The 20,795-nt window shown below is 38.0% G+C and overlaps 2 protein-coding genes across 2 annotated transcripts in view; both read left to right on the forward strand.

Moving 5' to 3' along the window:
- LOC140238747 (centrosomal protein of 83 kDa-like) overlaps window positions 1-10,318 on the forward strand; it is a 43,572-nt gene extending 33,254 nt beyond the window's left edge. Inside the window, exons 13-14 of the mRNA XM_072318645.1 lie at window positions 5,577-5,769; window positions 9,419-10,318. Of these exons, the coding sequence (XP_072174746.1) occupies window positions 5,577-5,769; window positions 9,419-9,610 (385 nt within the window). The 3' untranslated portion in view covers window positions 9,611-10,318. The remainder of the gene's footprint in view (window positions 1-5,576; window positions 5,770-9,418) is intronic.
- Window positions 10,319-12,239: 1,921 nt separating this feature from the next.
- LOC140246354 (centrosomal protein of 83 kDa-like) overlaps window positions 12,240-20,795 on the forward strand; it is a 74,782-nt gene continuing 66,226 nt past the window's right edge. Inside the window, exons 1-6 of the mRNA XM_072325824.1 lie at window positions 12,240-12,258; window positions 12,768-12,894; window positions 14,437-14,586; window positions 16,608-16,765; window positions 18,178-18,383; window positions 19,841-19,941. Coding sequence (XP_072181925.1) covers window positions 12,240-12,258; window positions 12,768-12,894; window positions 14,437-14,586; window positions 16,608-16,765; window positions 18,178-18,383; window positions 19,841-19,941 — 761 coding nt within the window. The remainder of the gene's footprint in view (window positions 12,259-12,767; window positions 12,895-14,436; window positions 14,587-16,607; window positions 16,766-18,177; window positions 18,384-19,840; window positions 19,942-20,795) is intronic.

A 20,795-nucleotide genomic window follows, 5' to 3' on the forward strand; every position in this document is an offset into this window, starting at 1 on the left:
GGCCCTCTCCATCTTGTTGCTAATATGGGAGAACAAAAAGACAAATGAATTGAATGCTGCAGTTCATGTAATTCAAAACAGCTGTATATGATGATCAATAATTGTATTACATAGCATAACATTTACACAGATACACACACATAGAAATATCAGAATTGATGCACCTGCATGCTAGCTATTGGTGAGCACAGAGAATTCCACCTCAGGTCAGACATCACCAGTGAGATCATGTAAGCCACAATAGTAGTCTCCTTCATCATTTTTCTGTAAAATATTTCACTTCCTCTAAGTTGTGAATATTTTAGATGTATGCTGTAAAAGCTTTTCTAATTGCAAATATTGCAGATCAGTGTTGGACTGTGAATTTAACAACATGCTAAAATATTGCAAATTGACAGGCATTAATGCACTTTAAGATAGCCTCAGTATCAAAATAGCATTATACATAACATAACGTAAAAAATATCTGTGACCTCCTCATTAGCAAAAATATATAAATATGGATAGAATAGCTTTTACAGTAGATAATGGATGGTGTGGGATATAATGCACAATAATCCAAAGGGTTTGAATGGAATACTTAAGGGATGTATGACTTTCCTGAAACAGTATCATAAAACTGAGGTAAGAACGTTTTGTTTGATCAACAAACTTTTGATTATTACTGTACGAGCTGAAATTTTCGCATACAGATATTTTCACGAATTGCTACTCAGAGGACATTTTCGCGTGCTGTTAATTTCGCGGTTGCGAGGGTCTAACTGAACTTACTTATTTGCGCATTGTTATTTTCGCGGTTCAAAGGCGATTCGCGAAAATAAAACCACCGCGAAAATTTCAGCTCGTACAGTATTTGTGGGTCTGTCAAAGTTCTTCAATGTAAAGCATACATTCAACTTGAAGTTCTTTGGAGCAGCCACTTGGCATCACAGGGAATAATTTTCCAACTCAAATTTGATTAGCAATTTCAGCTGATGAACAATATTTTAAATGTTATCCTGTACACTTCTATGGAAGAAAACTGCTATACATAAATTAGTTTGTGTAGCAGTGGTGTAAAAATGTATAGCAAAGTGCGATGTGATACCAGAAAAATTATTCCCTGCACCATCACTAACAAGCCAGCAGCTCGATAACTTCAACTTTGATACACTATGCTGTGTCTCATGCATTCAAAGCATATCCTTATTTGGGGTAAATTTTGCTTATGACGTACATTTCATTGTCTGCCGTCAAGTTATTGCACTCAGGTTTTCTTTCAACATTGTATGCAGCATTCAGACTAAGAATTTAGCTTACCTGTTCAGTTGTGCAAGCATCACATTGATCTTCTGTGACATTGATTTTCACGAGGTGCCTGGAAACCTCTGTTTGATCTTTCAGCTCAAGCAATTCCAACAGCATTTGGTCTTCCAGTGTCGTGTTACTCACAGTTAGTATGATTTGTCCACTATTGCTGTCTTCCGTCATTGTCACATGCATGCGGCTGCATATGTCTTCGTCTAACACACAAGAGGTTCCTCTGACGAGAGGGACGTTTCCATAACGTAAAGATCTCCACAAATAGGAACGATCATCCATGAAGTCTTCTGGTCGAAGGCGAAGAATTACAATAAACTGTACAGCTCCATTCACTCCATCTGTCGTGTGATATGTAAGAATGTCTGTGATGAATGTATCATATTTATGCGAGGGCTCACCATCCACCTGCACTGCAGCGAAGGCAAGGAATAAGCACGTTGTTATTAGCTGTGCATTCATTTTGGGCTCTACACCAGCTAAAATTATGAAAACTGTCTGCTCTTTTTGTCCAAAGAAGCTTTCCCAAGCACAAAATACTATTGTAGTCCTTTTTGTCAGAAATCAAAGCCTAGCACTTCACTGCACTTTGTGAAAAGCGTAGATTGCGTCTTCCCTCCGTTGGGCACAAAATGGCGCATGGCAAAATGGCAAAGGCCATATGGAGAAAATTCGGGTGCGCAGTCTACAGAGTGCGCATACGTGCGCAGTATAATGCGCAGTCTATGCGATATGTAGCAGTGCTGAATACACAGTGTTTATGAATCTCATGATTTTTTTTCCCTCTCCAAGAGAGATTCCTCTATTGTGTGTGCGACTCAATGTCAACGTTAGATCACAGGCAGACTCCGTAAATATGACAATTTTGTATGATCTATACAGCATAAATGAATATTTTGGCTACAAGACCAAGTGAGATTTACATCATTGACTGTCTGGTCATGGAAGAATGAGTTCTTTGTGCAAATTTTTATCTTTTTGTATAAGAGTCTGTAGAATAGTAGTTGTATGCAGTCACTGGCATTAAAAATGCCAAGATATGTCCCAGTATTCCCTATCTTTATGCCTCTGCCATGAAGTGTCACCGGATACATGATATATGCTATTGTGTTGTCTGTGTAATCAAGTTTGGTGACAGCATAACTTTTAAAAATTAGAATTTGAGGTATCCAAATGAGACTCAGCATATCTATATGTATGAGTTGATACAGTTGTGCCTATTGAAGGGGGAATCCAGTCCAAACATAAGTTTGTGTGATAAAGAAGAATAAAATCTTATGAGTTCAATGTTCAATAAAAATTTGACTGAAATCAGATGAAAAGTAAGGAATTTATGACATTTTTAAGTTTTGCTAATTTCTGCAAAACAGTCCAGGATTGTTCAGTGGATATGAATATGCAAATGAGTGAACTAAGCATGTCATAACCTTACAATTTTCCATTGATTGTGTACAAAAAACAAAAAAAAAATGACGAAGATTCAATGTTTCTGTATCATTTAAGTCTGAAACATGATGTTATTCCTTGTTGAATGACTTCAGAATAGTGATTAGTTTATAAACCAGGGAGGTACTACACGAGCACGCCTAGTATCTCATTGGATATTATAGGATTTTAGCCTCTGGCATAATTCCGTTTGAATGAATGAAAAACTGGAAATTTCACAATTATATGTACACTATATACATGGCAAGTTGTGAGGGGATAACATGCTCACTTTGCCATTTGCATATTCATATTGACTGTTCGAGAACTGTTTCCTGAAAATTAGTGAAACTTCAAAATGTCATACCTTCCTTTAATATTTTCACCTGATTTCAATCAAAGTTTTATCATTGAATTCAATCCAAAGTCAAAATCCAAAGTCAAATTTCATTATTTCTCCATGCCCAACTTCTGGAATACTTGCTGTCTGAAACAATTACTGTACAAGCTTGGGTTTGTTTTGTTGTTGGTTTTTTTTTTTTTTTGGCATACAGATATTTTTGCAAATGAGGAGGTCACAGACATTTTTGCAATATGATGTTTTTCGTAATTTTGACACTGACGCTGTCGTAAGAGCACTAATGCCTGTCAGGTCGAGATATTTTCACATGTTGCTAAATTCGTGGTCCAACAGTGATTTGTGAAATTTGCAAAAATATAACCCTTGCAACCATAACAGCTCATACAGTAAGCCATCTGGATAAAAACTGGTTCAAGGAATGAAAACACCCAATAACTTCTATTGTGCCAAAATTTCAGACACATTTATAAGTTTTTATTATGTCAAAACTGTTATCTCACATTGTCAAGATGTACTATAGACCTATTGAGAGAAGTGAATGATGTGATAAAGCGGAGGTATACCAGTTGCCAAAGTGGCATTTCTAGTTTTTCTAATCCTTCATATTTCCAAAAGAGGAAAGGTAAATTAATGCACTGTGTATGTGATTTAATCTGTTATCTCAGCCTTGGGACACAAAATGGTTGTCATAGAGTTTCTGCCTATGATAATATTTCCCTGCAATTCTGTAAATTATGGATGTCATTTGAATATATGTGAAAGGCTTCTTTTAAAGACTGTGTAAAGTGTCTTTTTTAGCTCACCTGAGCCAAAGGCTCAAGTGAGCTATTGCGATCGCTCTTCGTCCGGCGTGCGTCGTCCGGCGTCCGGCGTCCGGCGTGCGTAAACTTTTACATTTTCATCTTCTCCTTGAGAACCCCTTGACCGATTTTCACCAAACTTGGCAGGTAGCATCCCTAGGGGGATAGGATTCCTCGATTTGTTCAAGTGGGCACCATACCCCTCCTGGGGGCCCCCAGAGGGGCCCAAACCCCCCAAAATTAAGGAATCTTAAAGAATCTTCTTCTCTAGAACCAGAAGTGATAGAGCTAAGTTAATACTATGAATTAGTACATTGATGATGGTAGTTTCAAGTTTGTTCATGGCGGAATCAGGGGTGCCCCCCTTGGGACCCAGGGGAGGGGGGTGGGGAGGGGTCTTAATGGGGCCCAAATTGTACATTTTCATCTTTTTCTTGAAAATGCCATTATGAATTTTCACCAAAGTTGGCAGGTAGCATCCCTAGGGGGAAAGAATCTCATTCCCATCAAATGGGCTCCGTGCCCCACCTGGGGGCCCCAGGGGGCCTAAATTTGGACTGAAAATTTTCATCTTTTTAGCACCCTATCACTAATTTTCACCAAACTTGACAGGTAGCATCCCTAGGGGATAGAATCTCAATTCCATCAAATGGGCACCATGCCCCACCTGGGGGCCCAAGGGCCCCCCCCCCCCCTGTAATGAATCTTTACAAATTTTCTCTAGAACTGGAAGTGATTGAGCTAAGTTAATACAATGAGTTAGTATATTGATGACTGTTGTTTCAAGTTTGTTCATGGGAGAATCAGGGGTGCCCTCCTCCCCCCCCCCCACCCCATTTGACCCAAGGAAGCAGGATGGGATGGGGGGGGGGGGTCTAAATGCATGTCTAAATTTTCATCTTCTTGCTGAAAACAACATAATGGATTTCACCAAACTTGTCAAGTAGCATTCCCATAGGGATAAGATCTCAAAGTGTTTGAATGGGCACCATGCTTTCCTTGGGGGCCCCAGGGGGTCCAAACCTCCTAAATTAATGAATATTAAATAATATTTTTCTCTAGTTCTAATCAAAAGTGATAGGGCTTTAAGTCTTTTTTTCCAAGCTGCATAATCCAACGTTCTGTAAAGTACAGTGTACTTGGCAGGTATTTTTACCAGTGTGATAGAATATGTAAATGGACACCATGCCCCAATTCTCAAAGCTACCCCCACCATAAGTTTCCAATGTTCTCAGGTAAGAGTCTGCAAGAATGCATGGAAGGTGAACTTGCGATACTCAGGTGAGCGCGTGACCCCCGGGTCTCTTGTTTTAATAGTAATTGTTATTATTTTTTTTTATGTGTGTTGGGGAGGGGTGGGTCTTCTTCCCTAAGCACAATTTCTTCAGATGACCCTTCAGGTGACTGGAATAGGAAACAAAAATGATGCAGTCTCTTTTATCTGTATTCCAATCAACCTGATTGTAACACATATAACCGTGCACAAAGCTTTTGATATTATCATCACTGCAGCTATACATACGAAGGATTTTTCATCACCCTTGAGCGTTGATGTTCAACCAAGCCCTGAAGTTTAGATGATTTACATACCAGTAGCTAATGACTTTTAACTAAAATAACCTGTTAGTGAATGATGGGTATATTCCTAAAACGTTGAGTTACATTTCTTGATGCATATTTTCATCACACAGGAACCAAATTCCGAAGGAGACCTACACCAAGGCAGTCCGGCGCCTGAGGGAGCTGCAACGCCGACACGCAGAGTTCCGTAACCTCATGACCTCGGCCAACCTGTCCCAGGTACCCATCGGTGGGATGTCGTTTGCAGCAGCCTCAGTGTCACAGCCACTCGATGCCTCTAGTCCAATAAAATCAACACAGGTGGTAGGTGTTCACATGACAGTTATACGTCCATATCGGATAGCGCCCGTCTGGATAAGTGATTTGGTTGAATATAGGAGAAACCGTCTTTATGTATACAGAGCTACCAAGCATTTAGAGTCCGTCTCACGATCTCACGCATGACACCCATTTTTCTCATGCATTGGGACATAGCTCAGAGGATTAATGTGATAGTTGCAATTGAAGGTATATATATATATCCCTTTTGTCTTTCAAAATAAGTCAAAAATAGTCACTGAAGTATGCCCCAGATCGCACCAGTAAGAGCTCAAAATTGAAAAAGCTCCCAGTACGTGGGAGGGGGACACCCCCCTCCCATTCTCTGCCCCCTGCTCGCTTTGCTCGCTCGCGCACATGCATGCACGCCAAGATGCCGAGTCATGAAAATCTCACTCATAAAAATGTTTTCAACTTGGCATCTCTGTGTATACCAGTACATATGTATGAGTTCAACTATAGGCTGCTGACCCAGTAGTAGCTACATAGGTAGTGTACACCACAACAGTAGTGTACCTTAAAAATGGAAATTTTTCGCGGTGTTGAAATTTTCTCGCACTTCCCGCAGCAAGAAACTAGCATGAAAATAAAAGTATATTTTCAAGTATTTCATCATTCATGGCTTCCAGAGTTGACTTTTAGAATTTATCCAACCTCAATCTGGACACATCTCTTACATTATAGACACATACATCTGATGTAAAACACTACTCCCCCTCTGAAACAAAAGGAAAATATGAATGGAAATGTTTCTTTCATACGTGTAGAGAGCATTATTTGTAGTTACATTTTATGAGAGGATGAGTGCATGAAAGTGACCAGTTGATCTGGGAAAGAAGAAGGCAATGGTGTACTTTTGCTGGAGAAGGGGGCAGTTCTGAAAGTATGAATAAGATACCCACAATTAGAGTTTTGTGTGTATCATATGATCCTTATGAGTGAAGATATACATATTGTACATCATTATATTCATACAGAAATCTCAAAAACATACACAGGCACAGTCATTATCATGAATGAATAAATGCAGAAATTTCCAGAGTCCAACCTTGCTGCATATTCAGTATTTCTTGTCTACATTTATCATTGCTTTGTTGGAAGGGGAAAAACACTCCAACTCCCCGCTTCCATTTCCAGCTAGCGTCCAGTCACACAGAACTGACCAGCAGGACGTCAGTGGTAAATAAGCAGAAGAAAGTTTGAGCTCTGGGTTAGATGTGGTCTTTAGGTGGTGGTCTTCGACATTCACATCATTCACGATTCTTGATTTCCTTGCAATTATCTGCTCTTGTTATAAAAATTATTGCCCTAGTTTGCATGCCTTTGCATCCTGCTAGCACCTGCAACTGAATCTCCTCAAACCCAGATTTGATTGAGCTCACTTTGATTTTTCACTGTGGCCAGTGTATGCCATTTGCCATAGAGAGACTACAGTAATTGATACCAGTGCTTTATCTTGACTTACTTTGGTTGCAATACCCTCTTTCTGATTTTGGTGTCATTTTTGGGAGGTCTTCCCTAATTCTCTGGGTGTTATGGTCTCATGCTCTTGTGTTGTTCCTCTCCACACTCACTTCTCAATTGCTAAACTGTCTTTTTCACTCTTTCCTTTCACACTTACATTCTCTTTGCCTTTACTTCTCTCAAAATAAGATGGAATGTTTTATCTCCTTTTCTAAGCCAAATCCTTCTATCTTCTGAATATGAGCTTTACTCTCTCTCTCTCTCTCTCTCTCTCTCTTGGTCTGTCTACTTGATGTCTTGCAAACATTTTTTTCTTACGTATTTGCATGTGGGTGCAGTTAAATTTGTGTGTAACAACCACTCAAGTGAAACATAAAAGATGGCCATTATAAGTAGACAGGTGACCACTATAGACAGGTTAGTGGCCTATTTTTATCACAGAATACAATCATATTTCTGTAATGGACTCAACACTCACATCTCCCATACACAAGTGCAGAAGGTCTTAGGATGTAACTGATTGTGTTATTTATTTATTTATTTATTTTTTTTATTTATTTATTTTTTTTTTTGGGGGGGGGGGGGGGAGGGGAATTGTGTAGCTAGAAGTGTTCATTACATGTCTTTCTTTTTCTTTCATTGTTGTTTCTTTTACTCTCAATGAATCATATGTTTGGCCCTGAAAATGGCCATGAGGTATTCATATGAAAACCAGAGACACTGGCAGTGAAAAATTAGTTGATATTCTGACAGACAGAAGTCAACCTGAAGTCTATTGCCTTAGTACACAGTGAAGTGTTGCTCAAAGAGATGGTTTAGTATTGGCAGAGATGATGTTTTCAACTTTTAAGGTTTTGTGAGATAATGAGAAACCTCTTATGAAATTTTAAAAAGCATACATTTCCAAGAGGAATTCCAAATTCACTTGATGAAAATCAGTTCTTAAATGGCTCAAGATGGCTAAAAACAAAGTAAAAACAAAGCGATCCAATGTTCCACGTTTTATTAGGATTGCATAGCTTTGCATATCTCAGCCATTTCAAAGCCAATTTTCATCAAATAAACTTTGAATTCCTCTTAGAATTGCATTTTATGCTCTTTCATATTTCATAAGAGGTTTCTCATTATCTCATAAGAAAGTTGGAAACCTGAAGCCCCATCTCAATCAAAACTATACCATAACTTTAAAGGAGACAATCGGAGTGATAGCTTGTTTTATTTGACTGGTGACCACTGTAAGCAAGGTCATTATGATCACTTGATATCTCTTGGAGGGAGTTAGTGGAGGCTGTATAAAATATTCAACTGCTGAGACAGGCTTGATAACCTTAAAGCATTTCATGATCCTCCTATTCAAATTTATTGACAAGTACATTGTATCTGTGTATGTGTTTTCAACATGACAAACTCTTTACAGTATGTGCGGTATATTTTATGATTAATTCCTGTGTTTTTATTCTAATGGAAAAATATATTATATGAAGAGTTTGTTTGCAAAAACCGATAAGTCCATTTTTTAAGATTTTGAAGTACGGTCTCTGTCATAAAGTATAAAATAATACCTTTTAAATGATATATTGGTCACTACATATAAATGCATATATTTGAAGTTATGGTCAAAAGATGCAAAAATGTTCTTATTATTCTCTTTATTTTCCTTGACCTTTAATCGCAAATATCTCCATTTGGCAAATATGGATTTATCGGTTTTTGCAAACAGACTCTTCATATATATTCATATATAAGAGTGCAAGATATAATACCGGTATATTCATATATTATTATACTTTAACACACATACCCTATAGTTGTGGGTTTTATCTTTGAAAAGATATTCTCTGTAGCTTTTGCAGTATACATTTAATTAGTTAGATGTGAGAGAAAGCTACTGATAAAAACACTTTACATTTACATGGTGCCTTAGTTACAGCCTGCAAGGATTTTTTTCGATGGTGATTAGAGCAGATGTAAACTACTGTAAAACGAAGAATGTTCGCGTGCATTTTAATTTCACGAGTTTCGTCAGAGCCAGGATTCCCGAAATTAAAATGTACATGAATGTTCTTGTCTACACTATACGCATGGAATGTTAGAGTCAACTCGCGAAAGTTTTATGCCGCGAAAATATTGTGTTTTACGGTATCTTGTCTCTGTACCCTGTCTCCTGCAGCACCATGACGACCTGACGGCCATCAGACATCGTCTGGATGAACTCAGTGAGAATCAGAAGCTTCAGATGGATGCCCTCCTTGGTGGCGGGGTCGGCAGCGTGCCGATGACAGCGCGGTCAGAGATGGAGAAGGAGGCGGAAGAGCGCCCTCTTAGTCCAGATGGAAGCGGCATGGACATGTTGGATCTGTGAGGCAGCATGTGTCTCATCATGATGGTATCCCGCACTCTGCTGGAGCTACACTGTTAATACAGTACATGATAATGCCATGAAGTGCTATGGTATCTTTAGATACCAAATGATGATGTCACAAAAGCCTTTCAAATTGCCTTAAACTCCAAATGGACTTGATCGAACAATTATTTTTTGATATGTATCGACAATGCAGTGCATAATTTTAAGGAGTATTTTCTGTCCATAAATTGATTCAGATTTTTATGCACCTTAAGTACTTCTCTGGTTGAATTGTATATATTGCACATATCAAGTAAAGTATTTATATCTTACTATAGCCGAGTGCAGCGCTTGTTCCTCTTCAGTATTTTATTATTTTACTAAATCACGGTAAACAGCAGCAATTACTGGATCATTTTCCACTGGAAGTCACGTTGGATTCTCCTATCTTCATGACGACTTTAGTGCTAACAGGAAATTATTTCCCCTCTCTGCAAGACATCACAAATCTGGACACATCTTGTTTAGTTTTGTTTATTATCTGCCTTGCAACCCAATTCCAAAGTATATTAAACTTTCCAATGGATTTTAAGCCTTGTTTTCATTATGACATCCCTGGTGTATTTGATGTGATTTTGCAACCTACACAACAATTTTAACACTATTTATGAATTTGTCAAAGCAGAATTTTAAAAGAAATACAAGAAAGCACAAAAACACAATATTCCAAAATTTTTCTGTGTGTTTGTGTGTGTTTTTAATGTGTGCAGAAGAATTTTTTATCTTGTTTAAACTTTGGAGATCCTACAGGCCATACACATAAAATATCTGCAAGAATGATTTTAGTTACGAGTGACTGCCATTCATGTGCTGATAACCAATTCTGAGCCACTGTCAACTTTAAGTTTGCACAATTGACAAAATTTCAGATTTTGCAAAATATATGCTTTGAAAATTGCATATTATGCTATAAAAAATGAACAGAAAATATTGATAAAGGAAATGTGCATATTAATTGTGTAACCCATAATACAATCAAATGCCAATTTCAGGACATTCCAAGACATTGACACTTGGTCAAAATCTACAGTAGGTTGATTGCAAACCGTCAATTAACAGTATTAAAGGAGACCTCCAGATGATTTTCACATTTTTACATTTGAACAACGATAAGTTACTTATACCGAGTACAGAGTTTCAGAATTAATTTTGATTGGGATGAGGAATAAGAATGTATTCAAAATTTATAGCAAATTGCAATGAACAAGGATGATGACATGGCAGGGTCACCATAAAAATGCTTGAATTGGGGCTCAAGGAAACAGAACAAAAGAAGAAGGTATGCATACATTCTACACAGGTGAACTTGTCAATCAAGCGGTATTATAATGAAATTACACTGCTACATTTCTGAAATACATGTACATGCAAGGCTCTTATGTCATCAACACTGTTCAGTGTAATTTGTGTAAGATTTTTCAGAGTCTTGGTTTCTGTGCTCAAAGACCACTATAGACAATAAATCCCACAAATCTATACATGGAACTGTCGATTTACGTACTACATGATGTGAAAATTATGAAAATCGTCTGAAATGCCCTTTAAGAAAAGGTTTGATTTCCCATTTATAGCTTATTTGCCTTTATTTTCTTTTGGTTTTTTTTTTCCATTTTGATTTTTTCTACTTATCAATGTCTGTGACTCAAGTTAACATGGTTCTGGATTACACCCACTCACGCAACATTAAATGCAGAGTAGACCTCACGTAGTCATCATTACACAGTGAACAAATCACAACAGACCCACAGATCTACAGAGAAAAAAAAAATGCTGAATTCTTTTCTGTGGCATCTACTTATGAAATTCACTGTGTAGTTTAACAATCAGAAGTTAATATCTTTGCTTCATAACTTCTTTGTAATACATGTATGAACAATGATCTTGCTCTCTGGTCATCCCGATATGCAGCATTGATATGTGTGCACATACATGTATATGCACAAACAGAGATACGTTAAAAACTAGAAAAGCACTCTGAGAGCATAGACCTCTACCAAGCAGCTCATTTCCAGCTGGACACACATGCTGAAAACTGCCCAGTTTCCCAATAGAAGCCTTTTGTTTACATCATCGGCTTCTAGCTGTCTCGCTGAGCAGAGCACGCACTTCAGTGCGCATATGCAAACCTAAAATACGTGCCAAGTTCATTGACCCTATCTGCCAAAACATAAAAAACTCATCAAAAATTCATGAAAACTCATGTATCACTACCAAAATTGAATTATCTGTTCCTTGTGTCATTATCCACTTTTCCTGACAGTGTAAGTTTCATCCAAATCCATTCACTTTTTTTTTGTTTTGCACACACACAAACAAACAAACAAGCAAAAAAAAAAAAAAAACCCAACAACACCAGTGAGAACATAACCTCCTTGGTTGAGCTAATGAGCTTCATTGAGGGCCAATACAGCTTGTGAGACAGAGGTTGTACACTGTACCTCCAGTTGATGTCCAGTGCCTTGTTGTATGAATAGACGCAATGAAACCTAAGTCTGAAAGTTGATCAGAAGTCAGGTATCAGCCAATCAGAATTGAGTCTTCAGAGACTTCGGTTTGATTTTGGGGCTTACGTTTGATTTCAACTTTTATGCAACAGGAACAAGATGGTGAGTCTATGTCAGAATATGTCTTCTCTTAAAGCAAAAACAGAAACATGTTTAAAGTAGAGTGATTTAACCCTAACTAGACCAGGCTATATATTGTATATGGATGAAGTATACTCTAATTCGAAAATATTACCTTTTTACTTGGAGGTTTGAAGGCTAATCCTGGTCAGTGTCAAGATCAATGAGTGTCATTAAAATATTTATGATGATCAGCATTCTTATAGGCTGCTATGGTGATTGCATGGGAAACGTAGATATCACAGTCGAAAGAGTGCAGCCCTAAAATTGCTCTTTATTTGTAGTTTTTGGAGCAACGCTTCAATTTTCAATTCTTATTTCATTTTACGCCAAGAACATAATTATAGACATCACTGAGTCCATTCCACAGAGGAAAGACTACAAGATATAGATTGAATTAAGCTGAGAAAGCACTTTTCTGTAAGAACGACCTACTCATGAAAGTGTTTGTGTATACTGCCTAATTATCCTTTTATAAGTGTCCATTGCAGGTTTGAAGGCTAAGTGTGAGGTATTGCAGAAAGATGCAATAGCTGAGAAGGAGAAGGAGGTGGCCAGGAAGATGCAAGCTGTCCGTGAGGAGGAATGGGAGAGGGTCAACAGACTGGAAGGAGAGAAGTAGGCTGTTTAAAGTCTCCATCTTTTCTCCCTTTGTAAACCTCTTCAGTATTTAGATAACAGTGTAATTGACTTCACAAGAAATGAACTATGGTGTCATTCGTTCTTCCTAATTAGATTGTTGCCTACATTTGAGTGTTGTAAAATTAATTCATCTTGTCTTGCTGATTGGCAAGAGAAAAAAATTGCAGTGAGAATTCTGATATAGCTTTGGTTGGGATGGGGGCTTCGTGTTTCCTTCTTGTTTCGTGAGATAATGAGAAACTGCCTGGGAAATATGAAAGAGCATATAATTCTACGAGGAATTCTAAGTTTGTTTCATGAAAATTGTTTTTGAAATGGCTTAGATTTCCATATCTAAGTAAACATGGGGGGCGTGGTGTTTCACAAAGCTGTTCTTAAAGTTAAGAAGGACTTAAGAATGACTGGTGATCAGTTCTTATGTGCTATACTTAGCAGAATCTCAATAATTCAGAACAAGAACTGATCACCAGTCGTTCTTAAGTCCTTCTTAACTCTAAGAACAGCTTTGTGAAACACTCCCTGATCAAAAGGTTTGACCCACCATTTATTAGAATCGCTTTGTTTTACTTTGCTTTTGGATATTTCTGTCAGTTCAAAACCAATTTTCATCAAATGAATTTTCAATTCCTCTGAGAATTGTATGCTCTTTCATACTTTGTAAGTGGTTATGTAAATATCTTGCAATAAGTTGAAAGCTGAATCCCCATCTCAACTAAAACTATTTTTTCTGATCATTTTATGATTTCCATCTCCTCTTTTACATTGACATTATATTTTAATTCATGGAATTTGGTCGCAAGGTGAATCAATTCTTGCCCAAATTTGTTCTATAAACTCTGTTGTATGTGGTAATGGACAGAAGTACACTCTTTTCTATATTTTACTGATTTTTCTTAATGAACAAGCTCTTGAATATATTTTTCCTTGAATATTCACTCCTGTAATTATCTAAAAGTTTGTTGGACAGGACAGCACAAAATTTTGAAACCTACAACATTTAACTACCATGTATGACATACTATGATGTGCAGTCTTGTTTCTAAAGACATTTTTTCTCCTTACCCGAAGAGTTTGCTCTTTCTAGAAGTTTTTAGAAGTTTGCTCTCTTAGAAGATATTACTCAATCATTTTGTTAGCTATCTGTACTAATTTTGATGAAATTCCTGTTATGTCTAATGTGTTTCAGGTTATGTGAACTATACTGTGCTTTTGCACATTGAAAGTGCACATTGTTCCTAGTCTAATAGAATCAGAATAGGTCATGTGTCTTGTACATTATTTTTTTTTTGTTACACACATTATGTTGAAAACAAAAGCTATGCTACAGTCACATATTAAACAATTAGACTTGCAGAGTTTGTAACTCATCAAGGTGACATGGCTGCTGTTTTCAGAATGATATGGCAGTTCCCTAAAGTGATTACGTAGATGTAACAATTTAGGCAGAAGGTTGTAGCCATTGCTGCCCTTATTTATTCATTTGTTCACTTTGTCTCTCTTCCTATAACTATTTCTAAGGCTTGACCTAGAATCCCTTCTCCAAGAATTTGAGCTGCTAAAGATTGACAAGGAGACGAGGCATTATGCAGAGAAGGAAGCAGGAGAAGAGAGAATCAGGGAAGCTGAGAAAAGACATGAAGAGACACAAAGAGAGCTTCAAACCATCAGGTATGAATGTCGCCCTCGAGGGAACAACTAAACAACACTTCATGATGGTATGTCAAGACCGATGTTGGCAAAAGAGTAATATTCTTGCATTGAGCTGTTTTTATTGCAACTGAATAGATTATTTCCTTTGATTACTATAATTGCTCCTTAGAAGTTTAAAATTGAGCAGAACTTGTCTATCACATTTCAACAGGCGTATATGGATATATAGCACAAGCAGCGTATTTTCGCATGTTAGCTCGGTAGTGACATATGTTGCTACGATACATGTTTGTGACCCCCCATGCCAACAATTTTTTTTTTTTTTTTAAATGGGGGGTGAACAACTTTTAAAACTTTTTTTCCTTCCCCATTACTCTTTTTTTAATCTCCTTTTTCCTTTTCCCTCTCTGTCTATCTATCTATTTAACCTTCCCTTCATCCACTTTCTCTTCCTCTATTTACCACCTTTCTCCATCTACCTCTTTCTCTCTCTTTCTCTCATGAATCCTTTTTATACCCCCGCCACACTTAGTGTGAAGGGGGTATATAGGAATCACCATGATGTTGGTCGGGCAGGTGGTCGGTCGGGCGGTCGGTCTGTTGCAAAATCTGCCGTCGCGAAGTCCTCCTACAGTTTTGAAGCAATTTAAATGAAACTTAGGGTAAATGATGATATTGAGGTATAGATGTGCAAGACATGTTTTTTGTGTTTGTCGGACAAACCGTTGCCATGGTAACCATAATTTTACCAAAACCTTGTGGATTGAATAACTTCCATAGTATTTAAGCAATCAATTTCAAAATTTGTATCTATGATGATCTATAGGACTGTGTAGTTATGCAAGACAGTCTTTGTGTTTGTACTTGACAAAGCGTTGCCATGGTAACCGCATGTTTTCTTCAAAATCTTGTGGAGTGAATAACTTCCACAGTTTTGAAGCAATTGCAATCAAATTTGGTAGGCATTATGGCCTTGAGGCATAGATGTGGAACACATATTTTTTGTGTTTGTCGGACAAAGCGTTGCCATGGTAACCATAATTTTACCAAAACCTTGAATAACTTCCACATCATTCAAGCAATTAAGGTCAAATTTAGTATGTATGATGATCGGGAGATGTAGTTATGCAAGACACCAATGTGTTGATATAAGAAAAATGTGTTGCCATGGTAACCACTCATTTTTTTTTTGGTCAAATTGAACCATTCGTATGAAGGTGAAATTTGGTGTGTATGATGCTCTTAAAGAGTAGTTTTGCAAAATGTCCTTTGTATTTGTATCGGACAATGCATTGCCATGGTAACCGCATGTTGTTGTTTTTTTTATCCTGTGGAGTGAACTTCTTCCACAGTTTTCAAGCAATTGAAACCAAATTTGGTAGGCATTATGGCCCTGAGGTATAGATGTGGAACACATAATTTTTGTGTTTGTCACACAAACCATTGCAATGGTAACCACAATTTTACCAAAACCTTGCAGATCGAATAACTTTCCCATCATTCAAGCAATTAAAAGTCAAATTTAGTATGAATCATGATCTAGAAGTGTAGTTTTGCAAGACACCAATGTGTTAGTTTAAGGAAAATGTGTTGCCATGGTAACCACTCATTTTTTATCAAAATAAACCATGCTATGAAGGTCAAATTTGGTGTGTATGATGGTCTTTTAGTGTAGTTATGCAAAATGTCCCTTGTGTTTGTATCAGACAATGCATTGCCATGGTAACCACACTTTTTACCCAAACCTTGTGGAACTCAGTGTCAACTCTGTAATTGTACAGTGAACTAAAATTATTCTGTTTCCAATTCGACAAGTGCACAAACTTGGTATTAACGTCATAACCCTCATGACATCACATACTATAAAGCAACACTAGGGGCGAGGGTATTAATCACCTTTAGTGATAATTCTAGTTTGATATTCTTTCTTCACCCTCTCTTCTTCCTCCTCCTCCTCCTCCCCTCTTCTCCCCCTCCCCCCCTCTCTTTCTCTCACACACAAACAAACACACACACACACACACTTTCTCACCATCAAGAGCAAAGACGGAGCACCAGACATCTCTAGGCAAGGACTTGGAGCAGGAGCAAACAATGAACACACAGCTAGCGGAGAAGTGTACCAGGTTGAAGGCTGAGCTGAGAGACTCTCGGGCAGCTGAGCAGGATCTGATGGCAGAAAATGATAAACTGAAAGGTGCAGTTCACAGACAGCTTGACAGTAGAAAAATATGTACTGTAATTGTAAGGGTCTAGGACAATTACCCTCGGGTCAATTACCCCGGACCCTGCCCCTGACCCTGCCCCTAAACCTAATCCTAACCCTAATCTTTACTCTAACTTTATCACTAACTAGTATTTAGCCGGGGGGGGGGGGGTAATTGTCCTCGAGGGGTAGTTGCCGTGATACGAATTGTAATGTGGAAGCTTGTAAACTCTGCCCAGTCTTTAAAAAACCACCAAAAACACACATGAATGGAAAATGAGCTCCTTCATGTCATTGAGATGTGCCATGGGAAAGATACTGTAAAACGAGAAATGTTCGCGTGCATTTTAATTTCGCGAATTTCGCGAGCACCAAGATTTGCGAAATTAAAATGCACGCAAAATTTCTTATCTACACTATATGCATTGAACGCCAGTGGCATTTCGCGAAAATTTCATGCCACGAAAAAGGCCGTTGGCTCCAATTCGCGAAAATTTCTTGCCGCGAATATATCATGTTTTACAGTATATTATTTGCACAGGGACTGCCACTAATGCTGAATGTTTTGCTCATTATCGATAACAGGCTGATCAGATAATCAATTTGAAATGCTTTTACACTTAGAGATGAATCTTAGCAATGATGCCATTTCTCCCTTGTAATACTGGAGTTTCCTTGACTTCTTAAGAAACTTTGACATCTTGTTACATCCTAACAAGAGAATATGAAAGCCTCCTTGATTTGAAATTTGTTAATGCCTTTTGAGAAACATGTAGGCAGTAACACATAAGTTTTTCCATTACTGCTGTTTCAAACCTCCCTGAGTCAGGCAAATTATTGGGATTGAATTGAAAAAAAAAATTGTAATCAGGTGGAACTGATTTTAGCATCGCAATGTGTTTTCTGAGAGTTGTAAATTGTTTCGTGTCTACTCTCAGGAATTAATGGTTTTCGCACAATGTTTCAACTATTGATTTTTGAAAACTGCTAATTTCAGGTGTTTGTGTGAGTGAATGTTTTGATGTGTTAGTATTGGTAGCCATATCATAGTAGCTTGCAGTATATTCATTTTGTGCTGTAGTGATTAAAGGAACACATCTGCCATGCAACTTTAGAAAAATATAAGTTTGGGATTGTTACAGAGTACATTGACTTGTGACTCACAGCTGATTTAAAAAAAAAAAAAAAGCAGCAACATGGCAGCCAAAGCACTATATCCAGTTGGATAGCCTGTCCCTTGACACGCAGTAGTGGCTTCATATTTCTGGTAAGACAGCTAGGATGTGGACAGGATATCACTTAACTGATTATCTGACCATTAATCAAAAAAGAAAATAATTATTTTCACTAAATTGGAGAAAAAAGGTTTTGTCACCCCAGAGACGGTATATATCCTTGTACAGAAACACTTGAAATGCTTCAGAATGAACTAGTCTTGGTCAAGGCTGGGATGGAGAGAGAAGCAGAGCGAGGGGAGGAAAAGCTGACACAGCACAAGATGACTTGGATGGATGAGAAGACACAGCTGGAACGAAGGCTAGACGAGCTGGAAAGGAAGATGAAACAGGCTCAGAAACACAGGGAGGAAGCAATACAGGCCCATGCAAAGGTAAAGGTCAAAATCCAAGGGCTTGTGATGTTCACATAGTCAGGTAGGAAGTAAGAATATTGTCATTATGAATTTGTTTTACATCATCACCAAAGAAAAAAAAAGGGGGGGGGGGGGACACAAACATATCCATTCAAGTGGATGCTGAACTTTAACCTGTTAAGGACTGACTCATTTTGCTACAACACGCATTTCCCATAGACACCTGCCCAAGTGTACTTGGGACTCATCCTCAACAGGCTGACACTTTTCTCAGACCTTAAATTTCATTTGATTTTGGTCATGGCCATCTTGACCTCGACTCTCACATTTTGGAGAAGGTATCAGGGCTAGTTTGCGGGGATTACATCTAGGCTAAAATTGGTTACCTTGGTACCTTAAAGGGGATGGCTAGTAACTGATCAGTGGGAATCAGTGGGAATGCTGGGGATGATTGTTCCAATTCCTGTGGGATGCATTTGAAAATACATTATATATCTATTGTTTTGTAAAAAATTATTTGCTTCAGAACGGTCTTATATTCAAGTAATGTGCAGTTTAATGCCCCGTCACTGTACAGGCATGCTAACCTGGACACATTAAACTGCACATTATTTTCATGTGAGACCATTCTGAATCAAATTATTTTCACACAACAATAGATATACATGTATAATGTACTCTTAAATGAATCCCATAAGGATTGGAACAGTCATCCCTCAGCATTCCCATGATTCCCACTGATCAGTTACTAGCCATCCCCTTTAATTTTTTTTTTCACTTTTACTGACATTGATTTGACTGATGTTTCTTTATCTAGCAACAAAAATTACCACTGTTTTAGGATATGACACTGCACATGTAGCAACTCAATATCTATCTAATGACAATACTAGGGGAAATTTATCAATTTTAGACCACACTCTGGAAGGAAATATATGTGTGCAGCAATGCAGATCTGTGAAAAGGTGGGGAAATCTTTCATTTCTGTCTTCAAACTTACTACTATTAGATTACTATTACTTTTAGATTTTCTAGTTACTGTTACCAGAATTTTGGCCCTGCCTTCTTATTGTCTGTCAGTATTTCAGATGGTTGAAGACATCCAGCTCTGATGAGTTTTTAATAATTTTGGAGCTTAGAATCCCTCCATTCAAAATCCAACCTTGATGAATATTAAAAAAAAATCTTATTTGACAAACTATTTTGCTAGTTGTATGCTGCACTGTCATGTTCAAAAACATCACAGACCGTATTGGCTTGATCATATGAAGATGCTTTCATTGTATAGAAGCTACAGAGAACTTGTAAAGACGTGCAAGCAACGAATCGTTTTATTTCCATATTCTTGTAGAATTCTGTGAAGTTGGGAGTTGTTTACATCACTAAGCAACATTTAAGTGTCTTTTCCTGCGGTTTGAATGATAAGATTTGCTGTGATATGTCTTGTCCATTGTTACTATCATTGCGGCATGCAGAAAAAGAAAAAGTATCAAAAGGTTGTCAACAGACTTCAAGACAAGAACCAACTCTTGGAGGCCAAAAACGAACAGCTGGAGCTGGAGAAGCAAGCTTTGAGGTATGGTGGAAGTAAGCCCCTTATAACACTCTAGTGAGTTATTTGGGATCACTTGATGTCTGGCGTCTGTTGTGTGTCAGACACTATGTGGTGTGTGTCTTGTGTACACTTAGTAACTTCTGGAAAACTTTATGGTTGAAGTTTGATGTAACATGCCAAAAATGTCTTGGGGGATCATACATGTAGTTTGTGTAACAGTGTTAATGTCCCCATCAGAGCTCCTAGAGCAGGGTCCAAATAACCCAAATTTGCAAATTTTGATGATTGCTGATTTGCTGGATTTGGACCAAAGGTTGGCTGGAACTAAATCATGGGAGGAGGGATTATAGATGATACAAGTGCTGGTGATGCTCCTAAGAGTGCCTGAAAGGAATAACCCAAATACCCTAAATCTTGAAGGAGTTGCCCAAGGAGACTGCAGTTACCCAAATCTGAAAAGAGTTTGAAAGTAGTTCAGGGCCGATGGAGCATTTTCAAAAGTGTGGGGGCCCACTTAAAGAAGAAGGTCCTCAGTGGAAAAACATAACCTTACCGCGCTCACACTTCAAGATCTCTATCTATTTCTATTTAGTGCCACTTACGTACTTCCGGGTTAAAAAAAGTGTGGGGGCCCAAAGTGATGACACCTTAGGTATTCCTTTGTATGGTGCACAAAAAGTGTGGGGCCCAAGCCCCCATGGCCCCCACTGTTCCGCCGGCCATGTAGTTCACCTCAGACGGAGCGCCATGAAGACAAAATGCCCTACTTACATTTGTAGGTGAACTCTAGACCCACAGGTCTCTTTTTGCGTGTAGCCATGTACTTCTGTGTTGATATGTTTTCACATGTTGATGAATGCCTTGAACCTGCACAT

The sequence above is a fragment of the Diadema setosum genome, chromosome 2, assembly GCF_964275005.1.
Source record: "Diadema setosum chromosome 2, eeDiaSeto1, whole genome shotgun sequence".
Classification (NCBI taxonomy): Eukaryota; Metazoa; Echinodermata; class Echinoidea; order Diadematoida; family Diadematidae; genus Diadema; species Diadema setosum.